Here is a 14,869-nt window from a genome sequence, read left to right on the forward strand (position 1 = left end):
ACTGACCAGGACACAGAACCAGAAATCGGATTAAAAATTATTAGGAATAATGAAACTTCTACAGATTTAAAGAAATCTTTTAGGTCGTTTAATTCAAAACCTCCCACTCGACAAAGACTAGAACAGAACTTAGAACGTTTTGATAATTCCGGCCAAAATAAAAATACTAATTCTGCTACTGAACGAAACAATCCAAATAGAATTAGGACATGCCGGGGAAGAGCAGGAAATACTCGCGAAGTGTTTATTTAATTCTTCTGGAGAGAAAAAATTGAGTGGAGAAGACGTAGTCGGTTTTACAAGCCCCATGTTGGCTAGTTCTCTCCATAATTTAGCAGTGTCAGTTATTGACGAAATTCTTAGCAAATAGAAATTATTCTTAGGTGCCTTTATATTGTTGCTAAGTTCATCTCTGAATTTTCTAAATATCGCTAACCCGAGGAGACTACCTGACCTTCTCGTTTGTTTGTAAAGAGAGTTGCGTTTCTTCATACGTGATTTCAGATCTTCGGTTAGCCAAGGCGCATGACGTTTATTGATATTGTACGGTTGCCTCGGGGCCTGGATATCCAAGATTGAGGAGATCATAATAGAAAGAGAATTCGTATAAGAGTCAATATTAAAACTGGACAGAAGTGGATTTGAAGATAACGCCTGGCTAGTCCGGAGCTCGACTGAAAACATATTACGAAACGCCAAGTCATCGAATCTCTTGAAATTACGCCGAGAGATCGTGCGATTTAAAATAGGTGGTGATTTGAACTGATAGACTAATTCGATCAAGTCATGCCCGGCAGTAAACGGAGCGTCAGACTTGGAGAATGACACTTTCTTAGAAGAAGAATCGAAAACATCAAGCCACGAGTGGGATGTGTTCGTGTGAAAAGTGGCACTAGATTCTATCATGTGCAATGATTTAGATGAAGAAAATTCTCTTAGAAACTCAACCTCCTAACCCGAACTTAAAAGATTGCAGTTTAGATCACCACTGATAATTGTATTTTTGTACGCAAACACAAACTGATCGAAAACAGAGAAAAAATCGGCAAATCAGAACCCCTTAGGTCTTCTATACATTGAGGTAAACATAAGAGATTCATTGTTTTGACAGCGTAATTGCAGGATAATGTATTCTGGTGAATTTGAAAATTGGTTCGGTGAAGCGGCTAAGATCTTCACAGTAAGAGATTTATGAATATAGCATGCCACTCCACCTCCCCGTTTTCCGTGCTTGTCGTTCCTTATGAGTAAATAATTATCTAGTTGAACCAGATCATCGTGTATTAGAGGATGCAGCCAAGTTTCAGATATTGATATGATATTGTTACGTGGGGGTGAGAGTGTACTGAGTGGTGGTAGTTAATGATTAATTGAATAATCAAGCTCCCACGTAACGACAATGAATAAATATTAAAACTAAGAAAAGACCTACCTTTCGATAAGCCGGTAATTTGTAGGATCGTGTTACTGTAGTCCTGTACAGGTCTGTGAGGTTTGTTTAAATTGTCGACGCAATTTTATAATATTGAAAATGGGAAAAAGGTCGTTCAAAATAAATGGTTTGATATGATTTAACTGGTAAAAGATGAAGTATATTCTGTATGATTTGATGATTGAAATGTCTGATAACAATGAATGGTGATAATGACATAAAAGCCGAAAGTAACAATTTATAAAGCGTTTGAGTTTGTATAACGATCCACGCCGACGGACGAATTTATATTCAAATGCAGAGAAGCTGCAGAATCACTAAATTTGACCGTTTGCGGGTTTTGGCAAATTATGTGTTATTCTATTTTAAAGGATATTAGTATTTGGTACCAGGAACATCTACTCTGAACGATGGTTATAACTAGCTGGTCGTGATTATTCGATATTGTATCTCTCTTTTTAGATTATCTTATATCAATTATATATCCTGTTGTTAATTCTTGTTGGTTAAATCTTGGAAACAATAAGTATGATTCAATTGGGGTAGTGAAGCTAGCCACCAATTCTAGACTTGCTTTTAAATGAATATTGCTGAAGTAAATTTTGATTATAAAGGTGAAACAAGAATTCGTTCAATTTCGAAGATTAACACTCGGATTGACTTATCTTTAGGTGAATCGGTCGACGAGATTGAGAGCCGTCGGATCGTGTCGGTCTGCGTCAGTAGAATTCTGGACCAGGGCCTCACCTCAAGTTCGGAAGAGTTGATGAATCGAACGATGTTGAACGTCGGTCACTTAGTCTTTGTGGATTTGGAATGATATCTTACTATCGAAAGATATAGTTGAAAGTGTCAATTTTCTGATTTTGATATATGTTATAAATGATTCCAAAGATTATTTATTAAAAATGATAGTGTAGTTATTATGATCAGCACTTAAAGTTACCAGATTCGGTTGAATCAGGGCCGAACTCAATTTAATTACGGAAAATGGAATGGCATAAAAATGTCTATTCTCGAAAAGATGAGATTCAGTGAAGCACAGAAAAGATGGAAACGTAGAAGATAGTGAGTCTTTTGCAGCTAACAGAATAACTGAATGCTCGAATTTGACGAATTAGCGTGAGACTTTAGGCCGGTCACAACTAAGATTTTCCGAACGTTACTATTGCTCAAGAAGGGCTAATACGGGTTGACGTCCACGCAACTCGCGACTTGACAGACGAAAGACGCGGCTTCTTGGGCCCGAGGGTCCAAGGAGCTGCAGTTGTAATAAGTTACAACGGTAATTAGCCAATGAGGTGCGAGGGTGACCTCCTGGCGCCCAAATCCACATGGTCAGCGTTACTTCATGCTCTTCGACGGTGTTCCGACGATTCTCAATCTCGTCGGTGACACATTAAAAATATTGTTACAAAGGGTGAAATCACCCGTTTTGCCCCCTCTTTAATGATCTAGTAGTCAGCATAGATAAAAGACGTTTATAAACGTCTTATGTCTTTAAAAAGAATAAGGTTGCTGCGCCAACCGATATTATTGTAAAAACAGTCTTGTTTCAGACTTTAAACAAGAAACACGTATATTGCATTAAAAGCATTTATCACGATATTTTTGTTCACGCCTTTGATTTGATAATAAGTAAACTCGCGGATCCATATTTTATTAACGTAACGCCTAAATCGTTACAATTGGTGTCAGAAGCGGGATCTTGAGTTCTTATTAATTGAATCAACTCAGTGCGCGAACTTTAATTATGAGTAGCAGTCGTTTGACGCGCTCACGAAGAAGAGAAAGTAGCGGAGAAGAACCTTTTGTTATGGAGAATCCGCGGGTCCCTGAAACAATTCCATCGCCTTCAGTGGACCCTCTTCCAATTCCTTCGACAATCTCTCAAATTGATCTGCTGAAGATCATGTCTCAACAGCAAGAGGCTGCTGAGCGCCAACAACAGCAACTTCTTCAGCTGCTTCTTGATCAACAAGAGCAGCGAAAAAGAGAACAAGAACAACAGTTGGAACAGCGAAAAAGAGAACAAGAACAACAGTTGGAACAGCGAAGAAGAGAACAGGAACAACAGCTGGAACAGCGCAGGCTTGATCGAGAGGCACAAGAACGATCCGAAACTAGTCTACACGAACTGTTCCGGACGACTGTGGCAGCTCTTCAGGCTGTTCATCAGGTGAATGGCTCAGGAGAACCGGCTGTCACTCCACGAGGTTCCGGAGTCATTACGCCGCTTCCCTCTCCTGTTCCTTCTCCTGTTCCCGTTCCCGCTGTTCGACAGGTCCGACATCCAGGACAGTTCCAGGATGTACGAGACTTAAGGTCTGTGCCTTTTACTAGGGGAGTAGTTGAATCCCCAATTGGTAGAGTAACGGTTAATAATGAGGTTGGCTTTTCCGAGCCTATGCCTCAAGTTCGACCTCAATATTCTCATTTTAATCAATTAAATAATTCAGGATTTCCTGAGGTTGCTTCTCAGATTAATGAGAAGCCTCTTTATCCTTTAAAACCGCCAATTTTTGACGGAAAAGTTCCATGGGCAGATTACGAACGCCAGTTTAATACAATTGCTAAACATAATCAGTGGGACTCCGCCATGAGGGCCCACAGTCTTGCCTCCTGTCTTCGAACGCCGGCTTTGAACGTTTTAACGGCGTTGTCTGAGGAAGAAATCTCTGATTATGAAAAACTTAGTTCTGCATTAAAGTTGAGGTACGGAAATGACCACTTAACAAAACTGTACACAGCACAATTACAGACGAGAAGACAAGGACGAGACGAAGACCTTGCGTCTCTTAGTCAGGACATTGAACGGCTTTCTCGTATAGCTTTGCCAGACCACGAACCGTCTCGAAACTTATTAGCAACGCAAGCTTTTTTGAATGCGATCAATGATCCAGAAATTAAAATGGCCGTTGGAACATCGGGCCTCACTTCTTTGCGGGAGGCAACCGCCAAAGCCCTCGAGGTGGAGGCAATGAGAAAGCAATATTTTGGGTTAAGCAAACTTCGTCGGATTGAGGTGTCTGAAAACACCTCAGGAAGACAGAGTTTTGAATACTCGGAGGAGCCAAAACCTCAAAATTATAAAAATAGAAATAACGGTAACAATTTTAAATCAAGAAATCGAGGTTCTTTTCAAAACCGTCGAAACGAGCGTATAAATAAAAACGTGGTTGTGACAAGTCAAACTAGCTTGACTTGTATATTTTGTAAAAAAACAGGCCACGACGCCAATCATTGTTTTTTAATTAAAAAAATTAGTGGAAAGCCGATGCAAGGCTCGAATCCAAATTCTTATAATTGGCGTAAGAAAAATATAGAAAAAGGGGAAGCAGATCCTCAATCGAGTTCTTCAACAGGAACTCACTCAAAAAACTAGTTTCAGATGATTTGTCAGGGCGAAAATCATCGCAGATTGTTAATAGTGAAAGCCCTCTTAGAGAACAGTTTTTAATTAGAAGTCTGCGACAGTCTGGTCTTTACGCGCGTGGTACTGTTAATGGCGTCGATTGTCTGTGGGTAATAGACACGGGCGCAGAAGTAACCGTAGTTCGATCGGATCTCTTTAAATCCGATGACCGGATTGTTCCCTCTTTTTCTCTGCGAACAGCCACTGGAGAGACGACCCCGGTTTTGAGACAGGCTACTGTCCAAATTAACCTTTTTGGGTGTATCGACTCTCCACATAAGGTTTTTATAGCAGATATAGAGGATGAAGGTATTTTGGGAATAGACTTTCTTACAGCTCATAACTGTGTTATCTCGACTAGGAGAAATTCACTAGTTTCAAACAATCGCGAAATAATTCTCTGTACGAATAGAAATGGAATTTATTGGACTCCTCCTAGAATTCGAGAAATAGAACTGTCGGAAGATGATTTGCAACAACATTTTCCTCTTCATTTACGGAGCCTTGTTGAGAAATCTTCGATTTCGTTAAATTCAGCTCAGGAAGAATCGTTTAAATCTCTTTTGCTAGAATTTAAAGATTCTTTTGCCAAAGATAGTGGTGATAAGGGCCGATGTACTTCTGTCAAGCACAAGATCGACGTCGGAGAGAGTTCACCAATTAAACAAGCTCCTCGAAGACTCGCTCTCAACGCCCGAGAAGAGGTGAAGAAGCTTGTGGAAGACATGTTAGCGAACGATGTGATTGAGCCATCGTCTAGTCCCTGGGCTTCACCAATCGTCCTTGTTAACAAAAAGGACGGATCCAAACGATTTTGTATCGATTACAGGAAGCTGAACGATATAACGAAGAAAGATTCTTACCCTCTACCCAGAATCGACGAGACACTCGACCTGATAGCTGGTGCAACTTGGTTCAGCACCATAGATCTTCAGAGCGGATACTGGCAGGTCGAAATGGATCCTCTAGATAAAGAAAAAACAGCTTTTGTTACGGGTTTAGGAGGATTATGGCAGTTCAAGGTTATGCCGTTTGGTTTGAGTAATGCCCCGGCTACCTTTGAACGAATGATGGAGGCTGTTCTCCATGGGCTCACGGGCAAAATATGCCTCGTTTATTTAGACGATATAATCGTTTTTGGCAAGAACTTTGAAGAAGAAGTTCAAAATCTCAGACAAGTTTTCGCTAGACTGAAGCAAGCAGGTCTGAAAATGAGTCCGAAAAAATGTCATCTGTTCCAGAAAGAAGTAGGCTTCCTCGGACATATCGTTTCAGCACAAGGTGTGAAGACCGACCCATCTAAAATAGAGAAGGTTTCTTCTTGGTCGACACCTAAGAATAAAGAACAAGTTCAAAGCTTTTTAGGCCTTTGTACGTATTACAGAAGATTTGTAAAAGGTTTCGCTAGTATAGCTAAACCTCTCCATCATTTGACCGGAATCAAGATTCCTTTTGACTGGACCCCGGAATGCGAAGAGGCTTTCAAGAAATTAAAGGAAAATCTTATTTCTTCGCCGATTTTAGCTTATCCAGAGGGCGAAATTCCTTTTATTTTAGATACGGATGCATCTCTTTCAGGAATAGGCGGGGTTCTGTCACAAATTCAGGGAGGTCAAGAGAGAGTGATAAGCTATTTCAGCAGAGTTTTGAGTAAAACCGAGAGGAATTATTGTGTCACTCGTAGAGAGCTTTTAGCTGTTGTTAAGACCGTAGTACATTTTCACCATTATTTGTACGGCAGGAGATTTTTGATACGTACAGATCATGCTTCTCTCAGGTGGCTACTTTCGTTTAAATCTCCCGAAGGTCAGGTAGCTAGATGGTTAGAAAGGCTCGGTCAGTACGATTTTGATATTCGTCATCGAGCAGGAATTCATCATGAAAACGCCGATGCTCTCTCTCGAAGACCCTGCGAGGAAATGCCAGAGTGTAAACAGTGTGCACGATTAGAGAAAAATCGTGACCCCTCTCTTATAATACGGAAGATTTCTTTCGAAAATAACCAGGAGGAATGGAGAAAATCGCAACAAGAGGACGACACTTTGAATCAAGTGAAGTCTTGGAAAGAAGCAGAAACTCGCCCAGACTGGCAGGATATATCTTTAGCCGAGCCAGATTTGAAAATTTATTGGGCTCAATGGGACTCTATCCTTTTAATTGATGGAATTTTATACCGAAAATGGGAATCTGCAGACTTGAAAGAAATCAGGTGGCAACTTTTGGTTCCCAGGACACGAGTTCCGGAGATTCTTGCTCTTTATCATGATTCTCCTGCAGGTGGACATTTCGCTTCAAATAAAACTCTGGGCAGAATTCGCAACTTCTACTTTTGGCCTCGTTGCCGGATGGACGTTGAAGATTGGTGTCGAAGATGTCGAGTCTGCACGGCAAAGAAAGGACCTCGAGCGAAGGGACAAAGCTCTCTTCAGATTTATAACGTGGGAGCTCCATTTGAAAGGATAGCAATGGATATTCTTGGACCTCTCCCGATAACCCATTCTGGAAATAAATATGCTTTGGTTATTGCTGATTATTTTACTGAATGGCCTGAAGTGGTTCCTCTCGCTGATCAAGAAGCCTCTACTGTAGCACAGGCATTCGTTAAAGAATTTATTTGTAGACACGGAGTTCCTCTAGAACTTCATACTGATCAAGGCCGAAATTTTGAGTCGACCTTAATGAAAGAGGTTACTCAGATTTTAGGGGTTAGAAAAACTCGTACAACTCCTTTGCATCCGCAGTCTGACGGCATGATAGAGCGTCTGAATCGGACTTTGCTACAATATTTGTCGTCCTTCGTAGAACAGAATCAGAGAGACTGGGACTCCTGGATCCCTTTCTTCCTTTTATCTTACAGATCTGCGATTCATGAGACGACGAAACAGACGCCAGCCCTCATGCTTACTGGAAGAAATCTTCGACTTCCGTCAGATTTAGAGAAAGGCCCTGTTCCTGTGCAAGGACAGCATCAAACAGATTATGCCTTTTTATTACAACAACGTTTAGAAGAAATTCATCACTTTGCTAGGAATAGAATTTCTATGGCTTCAGATAAATTGAAAACTCGTTATGATATTCGAGCCAGAGATTTAAAATTTAATCCTGGAGATTCTGTTTGGCTCTTTCAACCTCGAAGACAGAAAGGACGATGTCCAAAGCTACAAAGAAATTGGGAAGGCCCTTACTCAGTGGTTAACCAGATAAATGATGTTGTTTATAGAATCCGAAGATCTCCTCATTCGCGTCAGAAAGTGGTTCACTTGGACCGTCTTGCTCCTTTTGAAGAGGATCAACCTGGAACAGTCTCTCCAAGACCAGGAACATCCTTCGAGGTCAGATCTTCAAACGAACACCCTTGACGACTGTGATCGATTTGGCCTTGTTTACAGTCGGTCATCGATTGGGAGAAGAATTTACCTTTCGGAATTCATTTGAGTAAAACTCGACCGCTTACGATTATTATTGAAGGAAATATCGGATGCGGAAAAACAACTTTCACCAAAAGGTTTTTAGCAGATCGCCAGGTCTGTACACTTTTAGAACCTCTTGAGGAATATCGAGATGTAGCTGGAATTAATCTTCTAGATTTGATGTATCAAAACCCAGATCGTTATTGCTATTATTTTCAGCATTTCGCTCAAATGGTTATGTTAGATAGACATCTGCAGACGACTTCATTGCCTGTAAAGGTGATGGAAAGATCGATATTCAGTAGCAATTGTTTTGTAGAAGCTCGTCGAAGGTTAGGTAATTTTCGCGACTTCGAATCACATTTATTGACAAAAAATTTTGATCTTCTCATTCGCTCGTCTGAGCTCAGAGTAGATTTGATTGTTTATTTGCGAGTTTCCCCAGAAACTTCTTTTGCTCGAGTTAGTTCCCGTTCTCGTGAGGAAGAATCGAGTATTTCTTTAGAGTTACTCAGAACTATTCATGAGGTTCATGAAGATTGGCTAGTAAAACAAACCTTTTCTTCTTTATCGGCTCCTGTTTTAGTTATCAATGCAGAAGCTACAGCCGATCAAGTTTTTAAAGATTTTTGTACTTGCTTTATTAAGGGTTTTGTTTCCTTCTAGAAATTTCTTCTTCAGAATCGAGTTTTGTGTCGGATAGGCTTTGGTTTATTAATGTGAAAAGAACCACGATTATTTTTCGAGGTCGATGAGCGATTGCTTGATTTTCACATTTTATTAACCTTAAGTGTCAGTTTTTGTGAGTACTTTTTCAGGATATTTGACACAGCCTTTTCCCATCCAATTTTTCCCTGATTCCTGAGGATGACTGGTGGTTTTATTTTGAAGAAGGACGCAGAGATAATTCAGATAAGATCGTTTCTTTTCTTTTGAATACATATTCAATTTATTTTATTTTATTCAAGAATTCTCCCAAATTCACTTAGTGAATTTGAATTGTTATACCATCACTCACATTTGTCCTTCCAAAACTCTAGGGTGAACTATTCCTAAAGAAGTCACCCCACGATTTCCTTATTTCATATGAAGAGAAGTCTGTTTTCGTCTTATTTGGCCCTGGAATTGTCGGTTCCCGTTTCGATGTTTTCATCCGAACCTGTTTCGGAGGGATCCTTCATGAAGAAAATCGAATTTCTTCCCGACATCAATCTGGGCCGTTGCGGATAACTTTGAATTCATGAAGCCACATAACACTTAATAACACTAACCTTTATAAAACATGGCACATAAATTTTTGAGATTATTTAACGCTCAACTATCTGCTCAAGGTTTTCTGTGGTTTACCTTGAGACTGAGGGCAAATGCCAGATAGTAAAAAAGGGAGTTCTTAAATTTTTAGAGCCACAGCTCCAACTCACCTTTGAGCACTGACTACTAGAATACTTTTATAATTATTTTATCTTTCCCGAGTCGGGACGACTCTTTTCCTCGGGGGGGAGTAGTGTTACAAAGGGTGAAATCACCCGTTTTGCCCCCTCTTTAATGATCTAGTAGTCAGCATAGATAAAAGACGTTTATAAACGTCTTATGTCTTTAAAAAGAATAAGGTTGCTGCGCCAACCGATATTATTGTAAAAACAGTCTTGTTTCAGACTTTAAACAAGAAACACGTATATTGCATTAAAAGCATTTATCACGATATTTTTGTTCACGCCTTTGATTTGATAATAAGTAAACTCGCGGATCCATATTTTATTAACGTAACGCCTAAATCGTTACAATATGAACAAGAGATATTTACATTAGAGTGTTTCAAAAAAACCGACTATTTTTTGTTTTTCGGAGAACATTGAAAAATCTTCCGAGTGTCCCTCAAAAATGACCTCGGTAAAATATGAGCTCTTAATATTGATATTTAGAGGTGGCGATTCTCAATTTACTATTTCCCATTTAAATAACATGGGAAAATTTTTTTTTTAAATTTAGAATTTTATTGCTCGAAAACGAATCAATGTGAAGATATAAACAAAACAAATTCATGTAGGAAATTTTACGCTCTACAAAAAAGATCTGAATAAAGATTTGCGTAAGGTAAGTCGTTTCGGAGTTATCAGGCCTCAAACATCGAACCGTTTGAAATAATGATGTTATTAATTTACAAATGCTACAAGAGATCGACACACGTACACACCGACATACGAAAATAAGTCCGCGTAATCTGAAGCGCGAAAATTTCGATAACTAACACTCATAATACTGGTTTCACGGTTTAAACGTCGAGCTGGGCACGACCTAGCTGCGACGGGCGCCAGCAACAGGATTGTTTATTATAAGTCTATGTATACAATACGGTTACTCAGAGTTATGTACATTCAAACCTTTCGCATGTGTCATACTGATCATCACACAATAAAGACGTCTGCGCAGTAAATCGGCGCACGGCACTGTCGAAACCGTTTATCGCGGGATTGAAACAGGAAAGGGGAAAAACTTGATAACAGACTGCAAAATGCACTCGCGAGTCAGAAATTACGGCTACTGATAAATTCTTGAATCAGGCATCTGATGGGCCATAGAAAATAAAAAACTGATCCCTCCTTCTCGGGTGAATTGAACGGGTTTACAGAGGTCGAAGTGACATACCGCTAAGAGAGAGAGAGAGCGAGAGAGAGAGAGAGAGAGAGAGAGAGAGAGAGAGAGAGAGAGAGAGAGAGAGAGAGAGAGAGAGAGAGAGAGAGAGAGAGAGAGAGAGAGAGAGAGAGAGAGAGAGAGAGAGAGAGAGAGATTGATTGATTGATGTTTTATTATGCCCTAGAAAACTTTGGGGCAAGAGAAAAACTACAGTGTAGGAAAAGTATTATAAAAATATACCTATAAGTATAAAAGCAAAATAAAATAAAATAAAATAAAATATGATATAATATACAATAAAATAAAATAAAATAAGATAAAATAAAATAAAATAAAATGTAATAGAAATATATAAAATGATAAAATTTAGATAGATTAAAGTAAAGTGAGTAGATTAAATGAAAAACACAATCAAATAAGCAAGATGAAATAAAACAAAATAAACTAGCACTACGCAATACTATTACTTCAGGTAATTTAATGATAGATTGGCTTTCAGTGACTCATGAATATAACACGCAACACCTCTACATCCCTTTCCTATTCTATCATGACGAATAATAAAATAGTTCGGAATCTTGACAAGATCATTAAAAATTTCACGCTTGAGCCATGCTTCAGATATTGAAATAAAATAATAAAAATGTTCGCTAAGATATGATTTGATGTATCTATACCAATAACAAGTTTGCATTAAATTGACAGATTTTAAAGTACATAGAACTATCGTGCAATGTCACTGCTTTTCGAGAGTTCTGTACATGATTTAATCAACCTAACTTGTCAAGATCAGCCTCCGAGGTAATACGAATAAGCTGAGATCCGTCTTGCTTTCGTGCGTAGATTTGACCCTCCCTAGACCATACATATTTGCAATTTTTGTCAGACGCGATCTTCTTAGTTTTGCGCAACAAATTATACGTGTTAGGGTGAAGAAACTCATTGACAAAAATATTACCGAGTTTATCACACGCAAAAACATCTCTAACCGCTAATGTGCCGTGCGAACGCTTTTTCCTTATAATATGGCTGCTAATCTGAGAGGATTTAAAGAAAACGATAAATGATTTTGATGCCTCTCTGGTGTTGTCCTGCTCAGGATTTTGGCTCGACGGAGATCTGCGGGTAATTAAGCGAATGTCGAGTATGTCGGAAGCAAGTTCAGGGACACCGAGTACAGTCAGAACCTTAGTAACAACTTCTAACGGATTATCAGTAACTGTAAATGGTATACCAGCAATGGTGATCTGGGCTGAGGAGTTGACAGGTGTATTGGCTAATGAATCTCGTAAAGAATCAATTTCCCTAGTTAGTAACACGTTGCTGGCCTCTAATTGTGCTATTCTTTCACCTTGATCACTCACTGTTTTGACAATATTTTCAATGGTATTAAGTTTAGATGCCATATTAGAATTAAATGTATTCTGACAGTTAATGAAAGCATTAAGTGTTTCAACATTTTTATTTAGAAGGGCTGCTATCGAGTCTAGAGTTTTGCCCGATTGAGACATGACAGGTTTATCAACAATACAAGTCAACTGCTCTCTGATATTTTGAGAACTACTCGATGGCGTGTTACCAAGATTTTTATAGCAACAAGGACTAGAGTTTCTACTACTCGTATAGTATCTGTAACACCCTGGATGGAAACTTTTTGAGCAGTCTACACACCTGAGTTTTTCACCGGCTACAAGCCGTTTGCACTTAAAGCAAGTATCAGACATGCAACCGATTTGGTCTAATGAGAGTAACAAAAATACCAGCTGAGAAAAATGTCACAGAGACGTGGTAGAAGGTCGTGTAGATACTAATACACCGCATAAATCGCACTCACAGTAGACACGCACACGCTGAAGCACACAGGAACCAAGCATTCACGTAAACAGGTACTTAAAGATTAATTCCAGCTTCAGTGTAATATTTCAGAGAAATTCACTAGCGGTCGTCCAATGGGAAGAGAAAAGGTAGCGTAGGAGTTGTAAACAGCAAAATCGTCCGTCAACTGCCAAGTCGTTCCAGTCAAGAATTATAGGTTATGGAATACCAGTCTTCAGTTTATTGCCTCGTCCCGTAGCTCAAAAGAGAGAGCAACGACGATTTTTAGCTCAAATTTTTTCGAGAGCGACGGGGGAGAAAAAAAACCTGGAAGCAGAGCCCGAAAACGGGCAGGAAACAGCAGAAAATGGCCAGAACAGGAGGGTAACAGAAAGTGGACTAGACAGGTACTCACCAATCCGAGAGAGAGGGAGGGAGGGAGGGAGGGAGGGAGGGAGGGAGGGAGGGAGGGAGGGAGGGAGGGAGGGAGGGAGGGAGAGAGAGAGAGAGAGAGAGAGAGAGAGAGAGAGAGAGAGAGAGAGAGAGAGAGAGAGAGAGAGAGAGAGAGAGAGAGATATTTTATTATGCCCTAGAATACTTTGGGGCAAGAGAAAAACTACGTATAAAATATTAATAATATACACAAGTATAAAAGTAAAATAAAATTAAATAAAATAAAATAAAATATAATATACAATAAAATAAAATAAAATAAAATAAAATATAATATAAAATATAAAATAATAAATTTTAGTTAAAATGAAGTAAAGTGAGTAGATTAAATGAAAAACACAATCAAATAAGCGAAATAAAATAAAACAAAATAAAACAAAATAAACTAGCACTACGCAATACTATAACTTAGGTAGTATAAAGATAGCTTAATTAATCGAGCTAGCTAGGGCAGAAACCTCATTAGATAAAAAGTACTCATACACCTTAGTAGTGTTGCCCAAATTCAGTCTTGGTCTTGCAGTCTTGGTCTTGTTCTTGCGTTTTTGCAAGACCAAGACCAAGAACAAGACCGCGTATTTTTAGCAAGACCAAGACCAAGACTGACCGTGCAAGACTTGAGCAAGAACAAGACATAGCCTGCAAGACTCTTGCGTCTTGCAGCTAGGACTTAGCGCTATTTCACTGAGTAGTTAGGTGTAACAGTTCGGTGTATAGGTAGGTACGCTTAGAAATTCTATGAGACGCAAAAAACTGTATCAAAGAATAGGTATGAAAAACTGGACCTATCTATTAAAATCAAACTGAGTGCATGCATAGTTATGTTTTAACCATCGGCACTTTGATAATGCGGCTTCAAAGGTTTTGTACTTACTTCTCAAAGAAATTTGCCGCTTTTCGGAAGTACATGGTTACGATACACGCGCCGGCGGCTTCTTTTGAAATCTAAAACAATCGTTGCCGCCACGCCGAAATCATAACATTTGACACTATTTGATTGCCGCCATAGGGCGTAGGCGTAGGTATACTAGTGCAAAATAATTTCGAATTTTAAGAGTACCTACAGGTGTTCCAAAGAATAAATAAGTTTCAGAGTGCTTAGAATGAAAATGAATACATTATACTGATCACGCAAGTAGTATTATGATTGGGATAAAATGGTAAGGATAGGTAGTAGATGTCAAATTAATTCATTCTAGTAAGTATATATTATAATATTGATTACTTATATGGTTTTAAACTAATTACTTAGGTACTATTATTGTACATTTAGTCATTATATTTCTTAAGTTTTTACAAGAAAAAATAGCAAAAAAGTGTTCAAATATCACCCCGCACCCGTTTAATAAATATTGTAGCCACTTTTAAATATACTTGAAACGTGTAAAAAAATTCTACAAAACTAATAAAATAATATAAAAAGCGTAGGTACTTACCTACTAATAAAATAAAAAGCCTGCGATAAGAGTTTTGTATTACTTACCAGCCCGAATATCTCTGAGAGAGATGATGAGAGTAAGTATTTACTAGCTGTGCCCGCGACTTCGTCCACGAGGAATAGTAACTTTGGAGGTATAGTGACGTTCAGGACTTATTTATTTATTTTAAAACTTCTGTCATCAAACATACAAACGAACTCTTCAGCTTTATAATATTAGTATAGATGTACGCCAAAACATTCACTTATATGTAAAGAATAGTGATTTTCAC

General features: G+C 38.8%; 1 protein-coding gene across 1 annotated transcript; it reads left to right on the plus strand.

Moving 5' to 3' along the window:
* The first annotated feature begins 3,094 nt into the window (after positions 1-3,094).
* On the plus strand, positions 3,095-13,797 carry LOC124292986. Its single transcript, XM_046731879.1, has 3 exons — positions 3,095-3,443; positions 3,477-4,409; positions 13,669-13,797. The coding sequence occupies exons 1-3, from the start codon at positions 3,186-3,188 to the stop codon at positions 13,795-13,797; spliced, it is 1,320 nt and encodes a 439-aa protein (XP_046587835.1). The 5' UTR covers positions 3,095-3,185.
* Positions 13,798-14,869: the final 1,072 nt, after the last annotated feature.

The sequence above is a fragment of the Neodiprion lecontei genome, chromosome 2, assembly GCF_021901455.1.
Source record: "Neodiprion lecontei isolate iyNeoLeco1 chromosome 2, iyNeoLeco1.1, whole genome shotgun sequence".
NCBI classification, from domain to species: Eukaryota; Metazoa; Arthropoda; class Insecta; order Hymenoptera; family Diprionidae; genus Neodiprion; species Neodiprion lecontei.